Here is a 19,731-nt window from a genome sequence, read left to right on the forward strand (position 1 = left end):
ACTGTGGGGGAATGGATGGTGTATATAGGAGGAGCACTGTGGAGGAATGAATGGTGTATATAGGAGGTGCACTGTGGAGGAATGGATGGTGTATATAGGAGATGCACTGTGGAGGAATGGATGGTGTATATAGGAGGAGCACTGTGGGGGAATGGATGGTGTATATAGGAGGAGCACTGTGGGGGAATGGATGGTATATAGGAGGAACACTGTGGAGGAATGGATGGTGTATATAGGAGGAGCACTGTGGAGGAATGGATGGTGTATATAGGAGGAGCACTGTGGAGGAATGGATGGTGTATATAGGAGGAGCACTGTGGAGGAATGGATGGTGTATATAGGAGGAGCACTGTGGAGGAATGGATGGTGTATATAGGAGGAGCACTGTGGGGGAATGGATGGTGTATATAGGAGGATCACTGTGGAGGAATGGATGGTGTATATAGGAGGTGCACTGTGGAGGAATGGATGGTGTATATAGGAGGAGCACTGTGGGGGAATGGATGGTGTATATAGGAGGAGCACTGTGGGGGAATGAATGGTGTATATAGGAGGATCACTGTGGAGGAATGGATGGTGTATATAGGAGGGGCACTGTGGAGGAATGGATGGTGTATATAGGAGGAGCACTGTGGGGGAATGGATGGTGTATATAGGAGGAGCACTGTGGAGGAATGGATGGTGTATATAGGAGGAGCACTGTGGAGGAATGGATGGTGTATATAGGAGGAGCACTGTGGAGGAATGGATGGTGTATATAGGAGGAGCACTGTGGGGGAATGGATGTTATATAGGAGGAGCACTGTGGAGGAATGGATGGTGTATATAGGAGGATCACTGTGGAGGAATGGATGGTGTATATAGGAGGAGCACTGTGGGGGAATGGATGGTGTATATAGGAGGAGCACTGTGGGGGAATGGATGGTGTATATAGGAGGAGCACTGTGGGGGAATGGATGGTGTATATAGGAGGAGCGCTGTGGAGGAATGGATGGTGTATATAGGAGGAGCGCTGTGGGGGAATGGATGGTGTATATAGGAGGAGCGCTGTGGGGGAATGGATGGTGTATATAGGAGGAGCACTGTGGGGGAATGGATGGTGTATATAGGAGGTGCACTGTGGAGGAATGGATGGTATATAGGAGGATCACTGTGGAGGAATGGATGGTGTATATAGGAGGTGCACTGTGGAGGAATGGATGGTGTATATAGGAGGAGCACTGTGGGGGAATGGATGGTGTATATAGGAGGAGCACTGTGGGGGAATGAATGGTGTATATAGGAGGATCACTGTGGAGGAATGGATGGTGTATATAGGAGGATCACTGGAGGAATGGATGGTGTATATAGGAGGGGCACTGTGGAGGAATGGATGGTGTATATAGGAGGATTACTGTGGAGGAATGGATGGTGTATATAGGAGGAGCACTGTGGGGGAATGGATGGTGTATATAGGAGGATTACTGTGGAGGAATGGATGGTGTATATAGGGGGATCACTGTGGAGGAATGGATGGTGTATATAGGAGGAGCACTGTGGAGGAATGGATGGTGTATATAGGAGGAGCGCTGTGGGGGAATGGATGGTGTATATAGGAGGAGCGCTGTGGGGGAATGGATGGTGTATATAGGAGGAGCGCTGTGGGGGAATGGATGGTATATAGGAGGATCACTGTGGAGGAATGGATGGTGTATATAGGAGGAGCACTGTGGAGGAATGGATGGTGTATATAGGAGGAGCACTGTGGAGGAATGAATGGTGTATATAGGAGGAGCACTGTGGGGGAATGGATGGTGTATATAGGAGGAGGACTGTGGGGGAATGGATGGTGTATATAGGAGGAGCACTGTGGGGGAATGGATGGTGTATATAGGAGGAGCACTGTGGGGGAATGGATGGTGTATATAGGAGGAGCACTGTGGGGGAATGGATGGTGTATATAGGAGGAACACTGTGGGGGAATGGATGGTGTATATAGGAGGAGCACTGTGGGGGAATGGATGGTGTATATAGGAGGAGCACTGTGGAGGAATGGATGGTGTATATAGGAGGAGCACTGTGGAGGAATGGATGGTATATATAGGAGGGGCACTGTGGGGGAATGGATGGTGTATATAGGAGGAGTGCTGTAGAGGAATGGATGGTGTATATAGGAGGGGCACTGTGGAGGAATGGATGGTGTATATAGGAGGATCACTGTGGAGGAATGAATGGTGTATATAGGAGGAGCACTGTAGGGGAATGGATGGTATATAGGAGGAGCACTGTGGAGGAATGGATGGTGTATATAGGAGGAGCACTGTGAATGAATGGATGGTGTATATAGGAGGATCACTGTGGAGGAATGAATGGTGTATATAGGAGGAGCACTGTGGGGGAATGGATGGTGTATATAGGAGGATCACTGTGGAGGAATGAATGGTGTATATAGGAGGAGCACTGTGGGGGAATGGATGGTGTATATAGGAGGATCACTGTGGAGGAATGAATGGTGTATATAGGAGGAGCACTGTGGGGGAATGGATGGTGTATATAGGGGGAGCACTGTGGGGGAATGGATGGTGTATATATAAGAGCACTGTGGAGGAATGGATGGTATATAGGAGGAGCACTGTGGAGGAATGGATGGTATATAGAAGGAGCACTGTGGAGGAATGGATGGAGTATATAGGAGGAGCACTGTCGGGGAATGGATGGTGTATAGGAGGAGCACTGTGGGGGAATGGATGGTGTATATAGGAGGAGCACTGTGGGGGAATGGATGGTGTATATAGGAGGATCACTGTGGAGGAATGGATGGTGTATATAGGAGGAGCACTGTGGGGGAATGGATGGTGTATATAGGAGGAGCACTGTGGGGGAATGGATGGTGTATATAGGAGGAGCACTGTGGGGGAATGGATGGTGTATATAGGAGGAGCACTGTGGGGGAATGGATGGTGTATATAGGAGGAGCACTGTGGGGGAATGGATGGTGTATATAGGAGGAGCACTGTGGGGGAATGGATGGTGTATATAGGAGAAGCACTGTGGAGGAATGGATGTTATATAGGAGGGGCACTGTGGAGGAATGGATGGTGTATATAGGAGGGGCACTGTGGAGTAATGGTTGGTGTATGTAGGAGGGGCGCTGTGGGGGAATGGATGGTATATAGGAGGGGCACTGTGGAGGAATGGTTGGTGTATGTAGGAGGGGCGCTGTGGGGGAATGGATGGTATATAGGAGGGGCACTGTGGAGGAATGGTTGCTGAATATAGGAGGATCACTGGAGGAATGGATGTTATATAGGAGAGGCACTGTGGAGGAATGGTTGGTGTATATAGGAGGGGCACTGTAGCGCAATGGATGGTGTATATAGGAGGGGCACTGTGGAGGAATGGTTGGTGTATGTAGGAGGGGCACTGTGGGGGAATGGATGGTATATAGGAGGGGCACTGTGGAGGAATGGTTGGTGTATATAGGAGGGGCACTGTAGCGCAATGGATGGTATATAGGAGGGGCACTGTAGCGCAATGGATGGTATATAGGAGGGGCACTGTGGAGGAATGGTTGGTGTATGTAGGAGGGGCACTGTGGGGGGTATGGATGGTATATAGGAGGGGCACTGTGGAGGAATGGTTGGTGTATATAGGAGGATCACTGGAGGAATGGGTGTTATATAGGAGGGGCACTGTGGCGCAATGGATGGTATATAGGAGGGGCACTCTAGTGCAATGGATTGTATATAAGAGGAGCACTGTGGGGGAATGGATGGTGTATATAGGAGGAGCACTGTGGGGGAATGGATGTTATATAGGAGGGGCACTGTGGAGGAATGGATGGTATATAGGAGGGGTACTGTGGAGGAATGGATGGTATATAGGAGGGGCACTGTGGGGGAATGGATGGTATATAGGAGGGGCACTGTGGGGGAATGGATGGTATATATAGGAGGAGCACTGTGGGGGAATGGATGGTATATAGGACGGGCACTGTGGAGGAATGGATGTTATATAGGAGGGGCACTGTGGGGGAATGGATGGTGTATATAGGAGGGGCACTGTGGGGGAATGGATGGTGTATATAGGAGGGGCACTGTGGAGGAATGGTTGGTGTATATAGGAGGATCACTGGATGAATGGATGTTATATAGGAGGGGCACTGTGGGGGAATGGATGGTGTATATAGGAGGAGCACTGTGGAGGAATGGATGGTGTATATAGGAGGAGCACTGTGGAGGAATGGTTGGTGTATATAGGAGGATCACTGGAGGAATGGATGTTATATAGGAGGGGCACTGTGGGGGAATGGATGGTATATATAGGAGGGGCACTGTGGAGGAATGTATGTTATATAGGAGGGGCACTGTGGGGGAATGGATGGTGTATATAGGAGGAGCACTGTGGAGGAATTGTTGGTGTATATAGGAGGATCACTGGATGAATGAATGTTATATAGGAGGGGCACTGTGGAGGAATGGTTGGTGTATATAGGAGGATCACTGGAGGAATGGATGTTATATAGGAGGGGCACTGTGGGGGAATGGATGGTGTATATAGGAGGAGCACTGTGGAGGAATGGTTGGTGTATATAGGAGGATCACTGGAGGAATGGATGTTATATAGGAGGGGCACTGTGGGGGAATGGATGGTGTATATAGGAGGAGCACTGTGGGGGAATGGATGGTGTATATAGGAGGAGCACTGTGGAGGAATGGTTGGTGTATATAGGAGGATCACTGGATGAATGAATGTTATATAGGAGGGGCACTGTGGAGGAATGGTTGGTGTATATAGGAGGATCACTGGAGGAATGGATGTTATATAGGAGGGGCACTGTGGGGGAATGGATGTTATATAGGAGGGGCACTGTGGGGGAATGGATGGTATATAGGAGGGGCACTGTGGAGGAATGGATGGTATATAGGAGGGGCACTGTGGAGGAATGGATGGTATATAGGAGGGGCACTGTGGGGGAATGGATGGTATATAGGAGGAGCACTGTGGAGGAATGGATGGTATATAGGAGGGGCACTGTGGGGGAATGGATGGTATATAGGAGGGGCACTGTGGGGGAATGGATGGTATATAGGAGGGGCACTGTGGAGGAATGGATGGTATATAGGAGGGGCACTGTGGGGGAATGGATGGTATATAGGAGGGGCACTGTGGGGGAATGGATGTGCCTGGGTATCGGGCATTAATGATATATGGGGTGATTGCCCCAGCCAGGGGGCAGTAGCAGTTAAACAGCTCTTTGCTGAGTTGCAGGTTCCTTACATCTGACACATTTTCTTCAGGGGCCAAAATTGCCAGTAAAGTCGGTCACAACCAGCGGATTTTTGTGGCCGAATTCCGCCCAGATTCTGACACCCAGTTTGTGTCTGTGGGGGTGAAACACGTGCGGTTCTGGACTCTGGCCGGGAGGGCGCTGCTGAGTAAGAAGGGGATGCTGAGCTCTATAGAAGACGCCAGGATGCAGACCATGTTGGCCGTGGCTTTTGGGGCTGTGAGTATTATTTTTCTAATATAAACCACAACGGTCCAAGTATAATTTCCTAATAATACACTAGAGACACAAAAACTGCCACAAAATAAGTGCAGCTTCAGCAGGAAAGCAAAAAACTCATGACTTAAAAGTATAGTTTTATTTAGATGTACACATAAAAAGACTAACAAAAATAAAAAATACTAAAAAAGCAGGAACCCTTGAGTTCCCTACAAAATAGCTCACTCAACCATGCAATAATAACATGAAATCCAATGTTTGGGTAAGAATATATCCCCTTACAAGTAATGATCATAAGCAATGAAAGTACATGTACTAAAAAATGACATTAGTAAGAGATCATTAGTTGTGTAAGGTGCTAGTGCATATAGAGGATACTCATACCTAATATAAACACATGAACAGTAGGTAAGGTAAGCAGGTAATAGGATAAGCATAGATAGAGTAGTAAGTCTTAATGCTTCCAAGGAAAAGGTAGTGGTGTATATAAAAATACAAGTGTATATAAAGTGTATATGGAGATCCAAGGATTAGGGTATAGTACTTGCCAAAGGAAGAGCTTGTAGGGAACCAACCCCGACGACGCCCCCTCAGAAGAAGCACTCGCGAAACGGCGTCGTCGGGGTTGGTTCCCTACAAGCTCTTCCTTTGGCAAGTACTATACCCTAATCCTTGGATCTCCATATACACTTTATATACACTTGTATTTTTATATACACCACTACCTTTTCCTTGGAAGCATTAAGACTTACTACTCTATCTATGCTTATCCTATTACCTGCTTACCTTACCTACTGTTCATGTGTTTATATTAGGTATGAGTATCCTCTATATGCACTAGCACCTTACACAACTAATGATCTCTTACTAATGTCATTTTTTAGTACATGTACTTTCATTGCTTATGATCATTACTTGTAAGGGGATATATTCTTACCCAAACATTGGATTTCATGTTATTATTGCATGGTTGAGTGAGCTATTTTGTAGGGAACTCAAGGGTTCCTGCTTTTTTAGTATTTTTTATTTTTGTTATTCTTTTTATGTGTACATCTAAATAAAACTATACTTTTAAGTCATGAGTATTATTTTTCTGCCATCTTTTGGGGAGCTGTAATGGTGGCTTTCCTCCGATCTCTGGATGGGAAATCTAGCAATACTCTATTGAAGCTCCTATTCCTTTTTGCAGGGTAACCTGACCTTCACTGGTACAATCAGCGGGGACGTCTGTGTCTGGAAAGATCACATATTGTCAAGGATTGTGGCCAAAGCTCACAACGGGCCGGTGTTTACCATGTACACAACCCTGCGGGACGGGCTGATCGTGACCGGGGGCAAGGAAAGACCGTAAGTGCTAAGCCTGGAGGTCTACTGCGTGCTCGTGTCTGCAGCCGGATACGCTTGTCACTCCATCCCTCCATCGTGGCCTATATCACATTGATGATTACTTACTCCCCCCATACAGGTCCAAGGAGGGCGGTGCGGTGAAGCTTTGGGACCAAGAACTGAAAAGATGTCGTGCCTTCAGGTTGGAAACCGGCCAGACGACGGACTGTGTGCGATCCGTGTGTCGAGGGAAGGTAAGGGGCTCCTCATGGCGGGTGGTCTCGCCTTCAGCTGTGGGGGCCCCAGGGCCTGCAGATAACACAAGCATGATACATTTTAAGGCACTGACCTCGGGGCCCTGGAGTGTTTAGACCTCTTGGCAACTTGTCTTCTGTTTTCAGGGTAAAATCCTGGTGGGAACCCGGAATGCAGAAATCATCGAGGTCGGGGAGAAGAACGCGGCGTGTAACATTCTCATCAATGGGCACATGGACGGACCCATCTGGGGGCTGGCGACTCATCCCACCAGAGACTTCTTCCTGTCGGCGGCAGAGGACGGGTCGGTCCGGTTATGGGACATTGTGGATAAGGTAGAAATCCCGGACACTTTCTGGGCTCGGTGCACACTAGGCGTGATTGGTCTTAGTTTTCTGGGATTTCTTGTCTTTCTCTCACAGAAGATGCTGAATAAGGTGAATCTAGGCCACGCGGCTCGTACCGTCTCCTACAGTCCGGAGGGAGACATGGTGGCCATAGGCATGAAGAACGGAGAGTTCATCATCCTGCTCGTCGCTTCCTTAAAGATCTGGGGCAAGAAGAGAGACCGGAGGTCGGCAATCCAGGACATCAGGTGCGATCCCGCGAACATCGTGGCCGGTGTCGCTGATTATGGGTCATATCGGCGCGGACACAAGAGCTTACACTTATGTCCCCAGGTTCAGCCCAGACTCTCATTACCTGGCGGTGGGATCCAGCGAAAACGCGGTGGATTTCTACGATCTCACCATCGGCCCCTCGCTGAATCGCATCAGTTACTGTAAAGACATCCCCAGCTTCGTGCTGCAGATCGACTTCTCAGCCGACAGCCGCTATGTGCAGGTACCGACCTACAGGGGGCATGATCCGCACCGAGGGGCCAAACTGTTGTCAGACACTCTACCCCCTGGCATTTTCTCCTCCATCCACTGGAATATTTATTATTCTTCCTCTTGGAGCTTATATCGTCAGTGCAAAGTGTAAATCTCTCCCATCGTGATATACACACGTGGTCAAAATTGTTGGTACCCCTCGTTTCATGAAAGAAAAACCCACAACGGTCACAGAAATAACTTGAATCTGAAAAAAGTAATAATAAATGAAAAATCTATTAAAATGAACAAATGAAAGTCAGACATTGCTTTTCTGCTTCCACGGAATTTAAAAAAAAATGAAACTCATGAAATCGGCCTGGACAGAAATGATGGGACCCCTGAAAATAATGTGACAAAAGGGACATGTTAAATCAAGTTGTGTCCAGTAATTATCATCACAGGTGTCTACAATCTTGTAATCAGTCAGTGGGCCTGTATATAGGGCTACAGATACTCACTGTGCTGTATATAGAGCTACAGATACTCACTGTGCTGTATATAGGGCTACAGATACTCACTGTGCTGTATATAGAGCTACAGATACTCACTGTGCCTGTATATAGAGCTACAGATACTCACTGTGCTGTATATAGGGCTACAGATACTCACTGTGCTGTATATAGAGCTACAGATACTCACTGTGCTGTATATAGAGCTACAGATACTCACTGTGCTGTATATAGAGCTACAGATACTCACTGTGCCTGTATATAGGACTACAGATACTCACTGTGCTGTATATAGAGCTACAGATACTCACTGTGCTGTATATAGGGCTACAGATACTCACTGTGCTGTATATAGAGCTACAGATACTCACTGTGCCTGTATATAGAGCTACAGATACTCACTGTGCTGTATATAGGACTACAGATACTCACTGTGCTGTATATAGGGCTACAGATACTCACTGTGCTGTATATAGGGCTACAGATACTCACTGTGCTGTATATAGAGCTACAGATACTCACTGTGCTGTATATAGAGCTACAGATACTCACTGTGCTGTATATAGGGCTACAGATACTCACTGTGCTGTATATAGGGCTACAGATACTCACTGTGCTGTATATAGGGCTACAGATACTCACTGTGCCTGTATATAGGGCTACAGATACTCACTGTGCCTGTATATAGAGCTACAGATACTCACTGTGCTGTATATAGAGCTACAGATACTCACTGTGCCTGTATATAGGGCTACAGATACTCACTGTGCTGTATATAGAGCTACAGATACTCACTGTGCTGTATATAGGGCTACAGATACTCACTATGCCTGTATATAGAGCTACAGATACTCACTGTGCTGTATATAGAGCTACAGATACTCACTGTGCTGTATATAGAGCTACAGATACTCACTGTGCTGTATATAGGGCTACAGATACTCACTGTGCCTGTATATAGAGCTACAGATACTCACTGTGCTGTATATAGAGCTACAGATACTCACTGTGCTGTATATAGGACTACAGATACTCACTGTGCCTGTATATAGGGCTACAGATACTCACTGTGCAGTATATAGAGCTACAGATACTCACTGTGCTGTATATAGGGCTACAGATACTCACTGTGCCTGTATATAGGGCTACAGATACTCACTGTGCCTGTATATAGGGCTACAGATACTCACTGTGCCTGTATATAGGGCTACAGATACTCACTGTGCCTGTATATAGGGCTACAGATACTCACTGTGCCTGTATATAGGGCTACAGATACTCACTGTGCTGTATATAGGACTACAGATACTCACTGTGCCTGTATATAGGGCTACAGATACTCACTGTGCTGTATATAGGGCTACAGATACTCACTGTGCAGTATATAGAGCTACAGATACTCACTGTGCTGTATATAGGGCTACAGATACTCACTGTGCCTGTATATAGAGCTACAGATACTCACTGTGCCTGTATATAGAGCTACAGATACTCACTGTGCCTGTATATAGGGCTACAGATACTCACTGTGCCTGTATATAGGGCTACAGATACTCACTGTGCTGTATATAGAGCTACAGATACTCACTGTGCCTGTATATAGGGCTACAGATACTCACTGTGCCTGTATATAGAGCTACAGATACTCACTGTGCTGTATATAGAGCTACAGATACTCACTGTGCTGTATATAGAGCTACAGATACTCACTGTGCTGTATATAGAGCTACAGATACTCACTGTGCCTGTATATAGGGCTACAGATACTCACTGTGCCTGTATATAGGGCTACAGATACTCACTGTGCTGTATATAGAGCTACAGATACTCACTGTGCCTGTATATAGGGCTACAGATACTCACTGTGCTGTATATAGAGCTACAGATACTCACTGTGCTGTATATAGAGCTACAGATACTCACTGTGCCTGTATATAGGGCTACAGATACTCACTGTGCTGTATATAGAGCTACAGATACTCACTGTGCTGTATATAGAGCTACAGATACTCACTGTGCCTGTATATAGGGCTACAGATACTCACTGTGCTGTATATAGAGCTACAGATACTCACTGTGCCTGTATATAGGACTACAGATACTCACTGTGCTGTATATAGAGCTACAGATACTCACTGTGCTGTATATAGGGCTACAGATACTCACTGTGCTGTATATAGAGCTACAGATACTCACTGTGCTGTATATAGGGCTACAGATACTCACTGTGCCTGTATATAGGGCTACAGATACTCACTGTGCCTGTATATAGGGCTACAGATACTCACTGTGCTGTATATAGAGCTACAGATACTCACTGTGCTGTATATAGGGCTACAGATACTCACTGTGCCTGTATATAGGGCTACAGATACTCACTGTGCCTGTATATAGGGCTACAGATACTCACTGTGCCTGTATATAGAGCTACAGATACTCACTGTGCCTGTATATAGAGCTACAGATACTCACTGTGCCTGTATATAGAGCTACAGATACTCACTGTGCTGTATATAGGGCTACAGATACTCACTGTGCTGTATATAGGGCTACAGATACTCACTGTGCTGTATATAGGACTACAGATACTCACTGTGCTGTATATAGAGCTACAGATACTCACTGTGCTGTATATAGAGCTACAGATACTCACTGCTGTATATAGAGCTACAGATACTCACTGTGCTGTATATAGAGCTACAGATACTCACTGTGCTGTATATAGAGCTACAGATACTCACTGTGCTGTATATAGAGCTACAGATACTCACTGTGCTGTATATAGGGCTACAGATACTCACTGTGCTGTATATAGAGCTACAGATACTCACTGCTGTATATAGAGCTACAGATACTCACTGTGCTGTATATAGAGCTACAGATACTCACTGTGCTGTATATAGAGCTACAGATACTCACTGTGCTGTATATAGAGCTACAGATACTCACTGTGCTGTATATAGGGCTACAGATACTCACTGTGCTGTATATAGGGCTACAGATACTCACTGTGCTGTATATAGGGCTACAGATACTCACTGTGCTGTATATAGAGCTACAGATACTCACTGTGCTGTATATAGAGCTACAGATACTCACTGTGCTGTATATAGAGCTACAGATACTCACTGTGCTGTATATAGAGCTACAGATACTCACTGTGCTGTATATAGGGCTACAGATACTCACTGTGCCTATATATAGGGCTACAGATACTCACTGTGCCTGTATATAGGGCTACAGATACTCACTGTGCTGTATATAGGGCTACAGATACTCACTGTGCTTGTATATAGGGCTACAGATACTCACTGTGCTGTATATAGAGCTACAGATACTCACTGTGCTGTATATAGAGCTACAGATACTCACTGTGCCTGTATATAGGGCTACAGATACTCACTGTGCCTGTATATAGAGCTACAGATACTCACTGTGCTGTATATAGAGCTACAGATACTCACTGTGCTGTATATAGGGCTACAGATACTCACTGTGCTGTATATAGAGCTACAGATACTCAATGTGCCTGTATATAGAACTACAGATACTCACTGTGCTGTATATAGGACTACAGATACTCACTGTGCTGTATATAGGGCTACAGATACTCACTGTGCCTGTATATAGGACTACAGATACTCACTGTGCTGTATATAGGGCTACAGATACTCACTGTGCTTGTATATAGGGCTACAGATACTCACTGTGCTGTATATAGGGCTACAGATACTCACTGTGCCTGTATATAGGGCTACAGATACTCACTGTGCCTGTATATAGGGCTACAGATACTCACTGTGCTGTATATAGGGCTACAGATACTCACTGTGCTGTATATAGGGCTACAGATACTCACTGTGCTGTATATAGGGCTACAGATACTCACTGTGCTGTATATAGAGCTACAGATACTCACTGTGCTGTTTGGTGACATGGTGTGTACCACACTCAACATGGTCCAGAGGAAGCAAAGGAAAGAGTTGTCTCAGGAGATTAGAAAGAAAATTATAGACAAGCATGTTAAAGGTAAAGGTTATAAGACCATCTCCAAGCAGCTTGATGTTTCTGTGACTACAGGTGCACATATTATTCAGAAATGTAAGATCCATGGGACTGTAGCCAACCTCCCTGGACGTGGCCGCAGGAGGAAAATTGATGACAAATCAAAGAGACGGATAATACAAATGGTAACAAAAGAGCCCAGGATAACTTCTAAAGAGATTAAAGGTGAACTTCAAGCTCAAGGAACATCAGTGGCAGATCGCACCATCCGTCGTTGTTTGATCCAAAGTGGACTTCATGGGAGGCGACCAAGTAGAACAACATTGTTGGAATAAAAAAATCATAAAAAAGACAGACTGGAATTTGCCAAACTACATCATGACAAGCCACAAAGCTTCTGGGAGAATGTCCTATGGACAGATGAGACAAAAATGGAAGTTTTTGGCAAGGCACATCAGCTCTATGTTCACAGATGGAAAAATGAAGCATATCAAGAAAAGAACACTGTCCCTACTGTGAAACATGGCGGAGGCTCTGTTATGTTCGGAGGCTGCTTTGCGGCATCTGGCACAGGGTGTCTTGAATCTGTGCAGGGTGCAATGAAATCTCAAGACTATCAAGGGATTCTAGAGGGAAATGTGCTGCCCAGTGTCAGAAAGCTTGGTCTCAGTCGCAGGTAATGGGTCTTGCAACAGGATAATGACCCAAAACACAGCTAAAAACACCCAAGAATGGCTAAGAGGAAAACATTGGACTATTCTGAAGTGGCTTCTATGAGCCCTGACCTAAATCCTATGGAGCATCTTTGGAAAGAGCTGAAACATGCCGTCCGGAAAAGGCGACCTTCACCCATGAGACAGCTGGAGCAGTTTGCTCATGAGGAGTCTCCAAAATACCTGTCGAGAGGTGCAGAAGTCTCATTGACAGTTACAGGAATCGTTGATTGCAGTGATTGCCTCAAAAGGTTCTTCAACAAAATATTAAGTTAAGAAGAATCATCATTTCTGTCCAGGCCGATTTCATGAGGTTCATTTTTTTTAAATTCCGTGGAAGCAGAAAAGCAATGTCTGACCTTCATCTGTTCATTTTAATAGATTTTTAATTTATTATTACTTTTGTCAGATTCAAGTTATTTCTGTGACCATTGTGGGTTTTTCTTTCATTAAACAAGGGGTACCAACAATTTTGACCACGTGTGTACAATCCCCAGTATGCCGGTTAGCAGCAATGCTGGGAGTTGTGGTTCCATACCGGCACAATACGGCTTTGTCTCGCACTCGCAGGTCTCCACGGGCTGCTATAAGAGGCTGGTTTATGAAGTGCCTTCAGGAAAACTCCTCACGGAACAAGCTGTGATCGACCGGATAACATGGGCCACCTGGACCAGGCAAGTGACTACTACCCCCCTCATAATGCGAGCAGTAGTCCGAGACTCCACAGTTGAGCTGGTCATTAATCACTCACCCATCTCTGCTTTAGTCATTGAGCTATTGTTGTTTACAGCCAGAGACTTAATTATTCTCACAGCTGAGGGTTTGCTACACTTGGTTCCATCCCAGACAGTCCTCCTGTGAGGTGAACAAGCGGACTCCAGACTACTCTGATACAACGGCATAGAGCGGTCACCTGCACACCTCTCCTGCTCCCCAGAAGTAATGCACCGTATACATGCATCCCCTATCTTGGGACGGCCGGATGCAGGGGTGCTCATAGCCTTTAATCGTAGGACCAGACCCCGTTACCCGCTGTACCGCTGCCATGTGCATCCTCTGCGCTGCCCCTCAGTGATCGGCTCCTCCGGGCGCTGCCCCTCAGTGATCGGCTCCTCCGGGCGCTGCCCCTCAGTGATCGGCTCCTCCGGGCGCTGCCCCTCAGTGATCGGCTCCTCCGGGCGCTGCCCCTCAGTGATCGGCTCCTCCGGGTGCTGCCCCTCACTGATCGGCTCCTCCGGGCGCTGCCCCTCACTGATCGGCTCCTCCGGGCGCTGCCCCTCACTGATCGGCTCCTCCGGGCGCTGCCCCTCAGTGATCGGCTCCTCCGGGCGCTGCCCCTCAGTGATCGGCTCCTCCGGGCGCTGCCCCTCAGTGATCGGCTCCTCCGGGCGCTGCCCCTCAGTGATCGGCTCCTCCGGGCGCTGCCCCTCACTGATCGGCTCCTCCGGGCGCTGCCCCTCACTGATCGGCTCCTCCGAGCGCTGCCCCTCAGTGATCGGCTCCTCCGGGCGCTGCCCCTCAGTGATCGGCTCCTCCGGGCGCTGCCCCTCAGTGATCGGCTCCTCCGGGCGCTGCCCCTCAGTGATCGGCTCCTCCGGGCGCTGCCCCTCAGTGATCGGCTCCTCCGGGCACTGACCTGCGCTTGTCTTCCCCTGCAGTGTCCTGGGGGACGAGGTTGTGGGAATCTGGTCCAGACACAACGAGAAGTCGGACGTGACGTGCGCCTGCGTCTCTCACTCAGGGATCAGTCTGGTTACGGGCGATGACTTTGGGATGGTCAAACTGTTCGACTTTCCTTGTCCTGAGAAGTTTGTGAGTAAAAAGTTTAATAACGAAAAAGCAAGAAGATGTAGAAGTGTCTCCACCGAAGAAAAGTGCGACCATTGTAACCAATTCTGTGTCCATTAATCCAGGCGAAGCATAAGCGGTTTATGGGGCATTCAGCCCACGTGACGAACATCCGCTTCACCAGCGCAGATCGCTATGTGGTCAGTGCAGGAGGAGATGACAGCAGGTGAGGCGCCGAGTAACATGACACTGATCCTGCATTATACTCCAGAGCTGCACTCGCTATTCTGCTGGTGCAGTCACTGTGTACATACATTACATTACTGATCCTGAGTTACCTCCTGTATTATACTCCAGAGCTGCACTCACTATTCTGCTGGTGCAGTCACTGTGTACATACATTACATTACTGATCCTGAGTTACATCCTGTATTATACTCCAGAGCTGCACTCACTATTCTGCTGGTGCAGTCACTGTGTACATACATTACATTACTGATCCTGAGTTACATCCTGTATTATACTCCACAGCTGCACTCACTATTCTGCTGGTGCAGTCACTGTGTACATACATTACATTACTGATCCTGAGTTACATCCTGTATTATACTCCAGAGCTGCACTCACTATTCTGCTGGTGCAGTCACTGTGTACATACATTACATTACTGATCCTGAGTTACATCCTGTATTATACTCCAGAGCTGCACTCACTATTCTGCTGGTGCAGTCACTGTGTACATACATTACATTACTGATCCTGAGTTACATCCTGTATTATACTCCAGAGCTGCACTCACTATTCTGCTGGTGCAGTCACTGTGTACATACATTACATTACTGATCCTGAGTTACATCCTGTATTATACTCCAGAGCTGCACTCACTATTCTGCTTGTGCAGTCACTGTGTACATACATTACATTACTGATCCTGAGTTACATCCTGTATTATACTCCAGAGCTGCACTCACTATTCTGCTGGTGCAGTCACTGTGTACATACATTACATTACTGATCCTGAGTTACATCCTGTATTATACTCCAGAGCTGCACTCACTATTCTGCTGGTGCAGTCACTGTGTACATACATTACATTACTGATCCTGAGTTACCTCCTGTATTATACTCCAGAGCTGCTCTCACTATTCTGCTGGTGCAGTCACTGTGTACATACATTACTGATCCTGAGTTACATCCTGTATTATACTCCAGAGCTGCACTCACTATTATGCTGGTGCAGTCACTGTGTACATACATTACATTACTGATCCTGAGTTACATCCTGCATTATACTCCAGAGCTGCACTCACTATTCTGCTGGTGCAGTCACTGTGTACATACATTACATTACTGATCCTGAGTTACATCCTGTATTATACTCCAGAGCTGCACTCACTATTCTGCTGGTGCAGTCACTGTGTACATACATTACATTACTGATCCTGAGTTACATCCTGCATTATACTCCAGAGCTGCACTCACTATTCTGCTGGTGCAGTCACTGTGTACATACATTACATTACTGATCCTGAGTTACATCCTGTATTATACTCCAGAGGTGCACTCACTATTCTGCTGGTGCAGTCACTGTGTACATACATTACATTACGGATTCTGAGTTACATCCTGCATTATACTCCAGAGCTGCACTCACTATTCTGCTGGTGCAGTCACTGTGTACATACATTACTGATCCTGAGTTACATCCTGTATTATACTCCAGAGCTGCACTCACTATTCTGCTGGTGCAGTCACTGTGTACATACATTACATTACTGATCCTGAGTTACATCCTGTATTATACTCCAGAGCTGTGCTCCCTATTCTGCTAGTGCAGTCACTGTGTACATACATTACATTACTGATCCTGAGTTACCTCCTGTATTATACTCCAGAGCTGCACTCACTATTCTGCTGGTGGAGTCACTGTGTACATACATTACATTACTGATCCTGAGTTACATCTTGTATTATACTCCAGAGCTGCACTCACTATTCTGCTGGTGCAGTCACTGTGTACATACATTACATTACTGATCCTGAGTTACATCCTGTATTATACTCCAGAGCTGCACTCATTATTCTGCTGGTGCAGTCACTGTGTACATACATTACATTACTGATCCTGAGTTACCTCCTGTATTATACTCCAGAGCTGTGCTCCCTATTCTGCTAGTGCAGTCACTGTGTACATACATTACATTACTGATCCTGAGTTACATCCTGTATTATACTCCAGAGCTGCACTCATTATTCTGCTGGTGCAGTCACTGTGTACATACATTACATTACTGATCCGGAGTTACCTCCTGTATTATACTCCAGAGCTGCACTCACTATTCTGCTGGTGGAGTCACTGTGTACATACATTACATTACTGATCCTGAGTTACATCTTGTATTATACTCCAGAGCTGCACTCACTATTCTGCTGGTGGAGTCACTGTGTACATACATTACATTACTGATCCTGAGTTACATCTTGTATTATACTCCAGAGCTGCACTCACTATTCTGCTGGTGCAGTCACTGTGTACATACATTACATTACTGATCCTGTATTATACTCCAGAGCTGCACTCACTATTCTGCTGGTGCAGTCACTGTGTACATACATTACATTACTGATCCTGAGTTACATCCTGTATTATACTCCAGAGCTGCACTCATTATTCTGCTGGTGCAGTCACTGTGTACATACATTACATTACTGATCCTGAGTTACATCCTGTATTATACTCCAGAGCTGCACTCACTATTCTGCTGGTGCAGTCACTGTGTACATACATTACATTACTGATCCTGAGTTACATCCTGTATTATACTCCAGAGCTGCACTCACTATTCTGCTGGTGCAGTCACTGTGTACATACATTACATTACTGATCCTGAGTTACATCCTGTATTATACTCCAGAGCTGCACTCACTATTCTGCTGGTGCAGTCACTGTGTACATACATTACATTACTGATCCTGAGTTACATCCTGTATTATACTCCAGAGCTGCACTCACTATTCTGCTGGTGCAGTCACTGTGTACATACATTACATTACTGATCCTGAGTTACATCCTGTATTATACTCCAGAGCTGCACTCATTATTCTGCTGGTGCAGTCACTGTGTACATACATTACATTACTGATCCTGAGTTACATCCTGTATTATACTCCAGAGCTGCACTCACTATTCTGCTGGTGCAGTCACTGTGTACATACATTACATTACTGATCCTGAGTTACATCCTGTATTATACTCCAGAGCTGCACTCACTATTCTGCTGGTGGAGTCACTGTGTACATACATTACATTACTGATCCTGAGTTACATCCTGTATTACACTCCAGAGCTGCACTCACTATTCTGCTGGTGCAGTCACTGTGTACATACATTACATTACTGATCCTGAGTTACATCCGGTATTATACTCCAGAGCTGTGCTCTCTATTCTGCTGGTGGAGTCACTGTGTACATACATTACATTACTGATCCTGAGTTACCTCCTGTATTATACTCCAGAGCTGCACTCACTATTCTGCTGGTGGTAGATGCTCCCTGTGACCTCTAACCTGAGCTCCTATTCTGCAGGGAGCAGACAGTTTTTGGCATCAGTTGACGGCAGACATAATCGTAGCGTTTCTGAGACTACATCAGTATTTGTGGCACAGACACTGTGGGGAATGCTGGGAGAGTCCGGCTGTCATCTGGAGAATTGTGAGTGCAGCTCCGGAGTATGATACACTTCTAGCTCCTATCTGTATGTAACCTGCTGGTGTATGACGCCGTCTTCCTCCCGGTGACCTGTTTGTGTGTTTTGCAGCCTGTTTGTATGGAAATGTGTCCACATGCCGCACTGATGGCGGCTGCTCGACTCTTCTCCTGTGACAGCGGCAGATCCTGCAGAACCGCAGAGGAGCCAGACGTGTCCTGCTGAGGGGGGGGGGGGGGGATCAGGCGGATCAGCTTTACCGGGAAGCATGCGCTACCCCCACCCGGGGTCACTCTATTCAGAGCAGGAGTCGGTGTTACGATCTCACTCGTGCCAGTTGTGGGACCGGTCCGAGTACTCGGCAGCAGGACGCAGCGGTTACATTGTGACCCTTCTACCAGCATGGAGACTCCCCTACGAGGATGGCGCACAGCGGCAGCCAGGACGTACCGCGGGCACCAGGGCCTCGCTCGCTACAATCGCTGTGCCAGCCGGGATGCGAGTGCCTTCCCTTCTCACCCAAAGTTTCCCGTCTTTGCCTTGTCCGTCCCACGCTGACGTTGCCATATCTACGTGCTGCTCGTTTCTTTTGACCATTTCCCGCTGTGTTATGAGACGTTCTGCGTCTGTGGAGCTGTGTTCTCAAAGGGGTGGTCCGGGGTTAGAAAAATATGACGTCTCCCAGAAACGGCGCCCCCCCACTGTGTACAGGTTCTGTCTGGTATTACAGACAAGCTGCCGACGGAGGTGGACACGTTTTTCTAATCCTGGATATCCCCTTTAAACCTCTTCGGTGCTAGAAGGGGCCGTATCTCATATTGGGGGTCACTGGGAGCATTTACTCTAAAAAAAACAAATATAATTTCTTATAAGTTCTTTTCACGTTTTCTTTGTTTTATTTGGTGTCAGGAAGGGGGGAGACGCTGTTACCTCGGGGGGGGGGGGGGGGTGCTTGGCGTCTGTGCACTTGTCTCAGACAGGTAATAAGTGTCTGATTGGTGCAGAACAGGAATCCAGTGTGAATAGAGTTGTAGTCGCACCGGGGCAGTACTGCGCCATCGTGTCTGTGTGGCTAGGTCTGGTACTGCAGCTCAGTCCTATGATCAGTCTGAGCTGACATTAGAA

The 19,731-nt window shown here is 46.7% G+C and overlaps 1 protein-coding gene across 2 annotated transcripts in view; it reads left to right on the plus strand.

Annotated features, from left to right (window-relative positions):
- The window catches only part of EML5 (EMAP like 5), a 197,391-nt gene extending 177,929 nt beyond the window's left edge, over nucleotides 1-19,462 (plus strand). Inside the window, exons 34-43 of one of the 2 annotated variants that reach the window (XM_073638226.1) lie at nucleotides 5,280-5,488; nucleotides 6,678-6,835; nucleotides 6,954-7,068; nucleotides 7,216-7,404; nucleotides 7,495-7,664; nucleotides 7,750-7,912; nucleotides 13,682-13,785; nucleotides 14,770-14,923; nucleotides 15,025-15,125; nucleotides 18,718-19,462. In XM_073638226.1, the coding sequence (XP_073494327.1) occupies nucleotides 5,280-5,488; nucleotides 6,678-6,835; nucleotides 6,954-7,068; nucleotides 7,216-7,404; nucleotides 7,495-7,664; nucleotides 7,750-7,912; nucleotides 13,682-13,785; nucleotides 14,770-14,923; nucleotides 15,025-15,125; nucleotides 18,718-18,754 (1,400 nt within the window). In that variant the 3' untranslated portion in view covers nucleotides 18,755-19,462. Of the gene's footprint in view, nucleotides 1-5,279; nucleotides 5,489-6,677; nucleotides 6,836-6,953; nucleotides 7,069-7,215; nucleotides 7,405-7,491; nucleotides 7,665-7,749; nucleotides 7,913-13,681; nucleotides 13,786-14,769; nucleotides 14,924-15,024; nucleotides 15,126-18,717 lie in introns of both variants that reach the window. The other variant, XM_073638225.1, reaches the window with a different exon arrangement.
- The last annotated feature ends 269 nt before the right edge of the window (nucleotides 19,463-19,731 follow it).

The sequence above is a fragment of the Phyllobates terribilis genome, unplaced genomic scaffold, assembly GCF_046119375.1.
Source record: "Phyllobates terribilis strain yellow unplaced genomic scaffold, ASM4611937v1 Scaffold_7__3_contigs__length_470593459, whole genome shotgun sequence".
Classification (NCBI taxonomy): Eukaryota; Metazoa; Chordata; class Amphibia; order Anura; family Dendrobatidae; genus Phyllobates; species Phyllobates terribilis.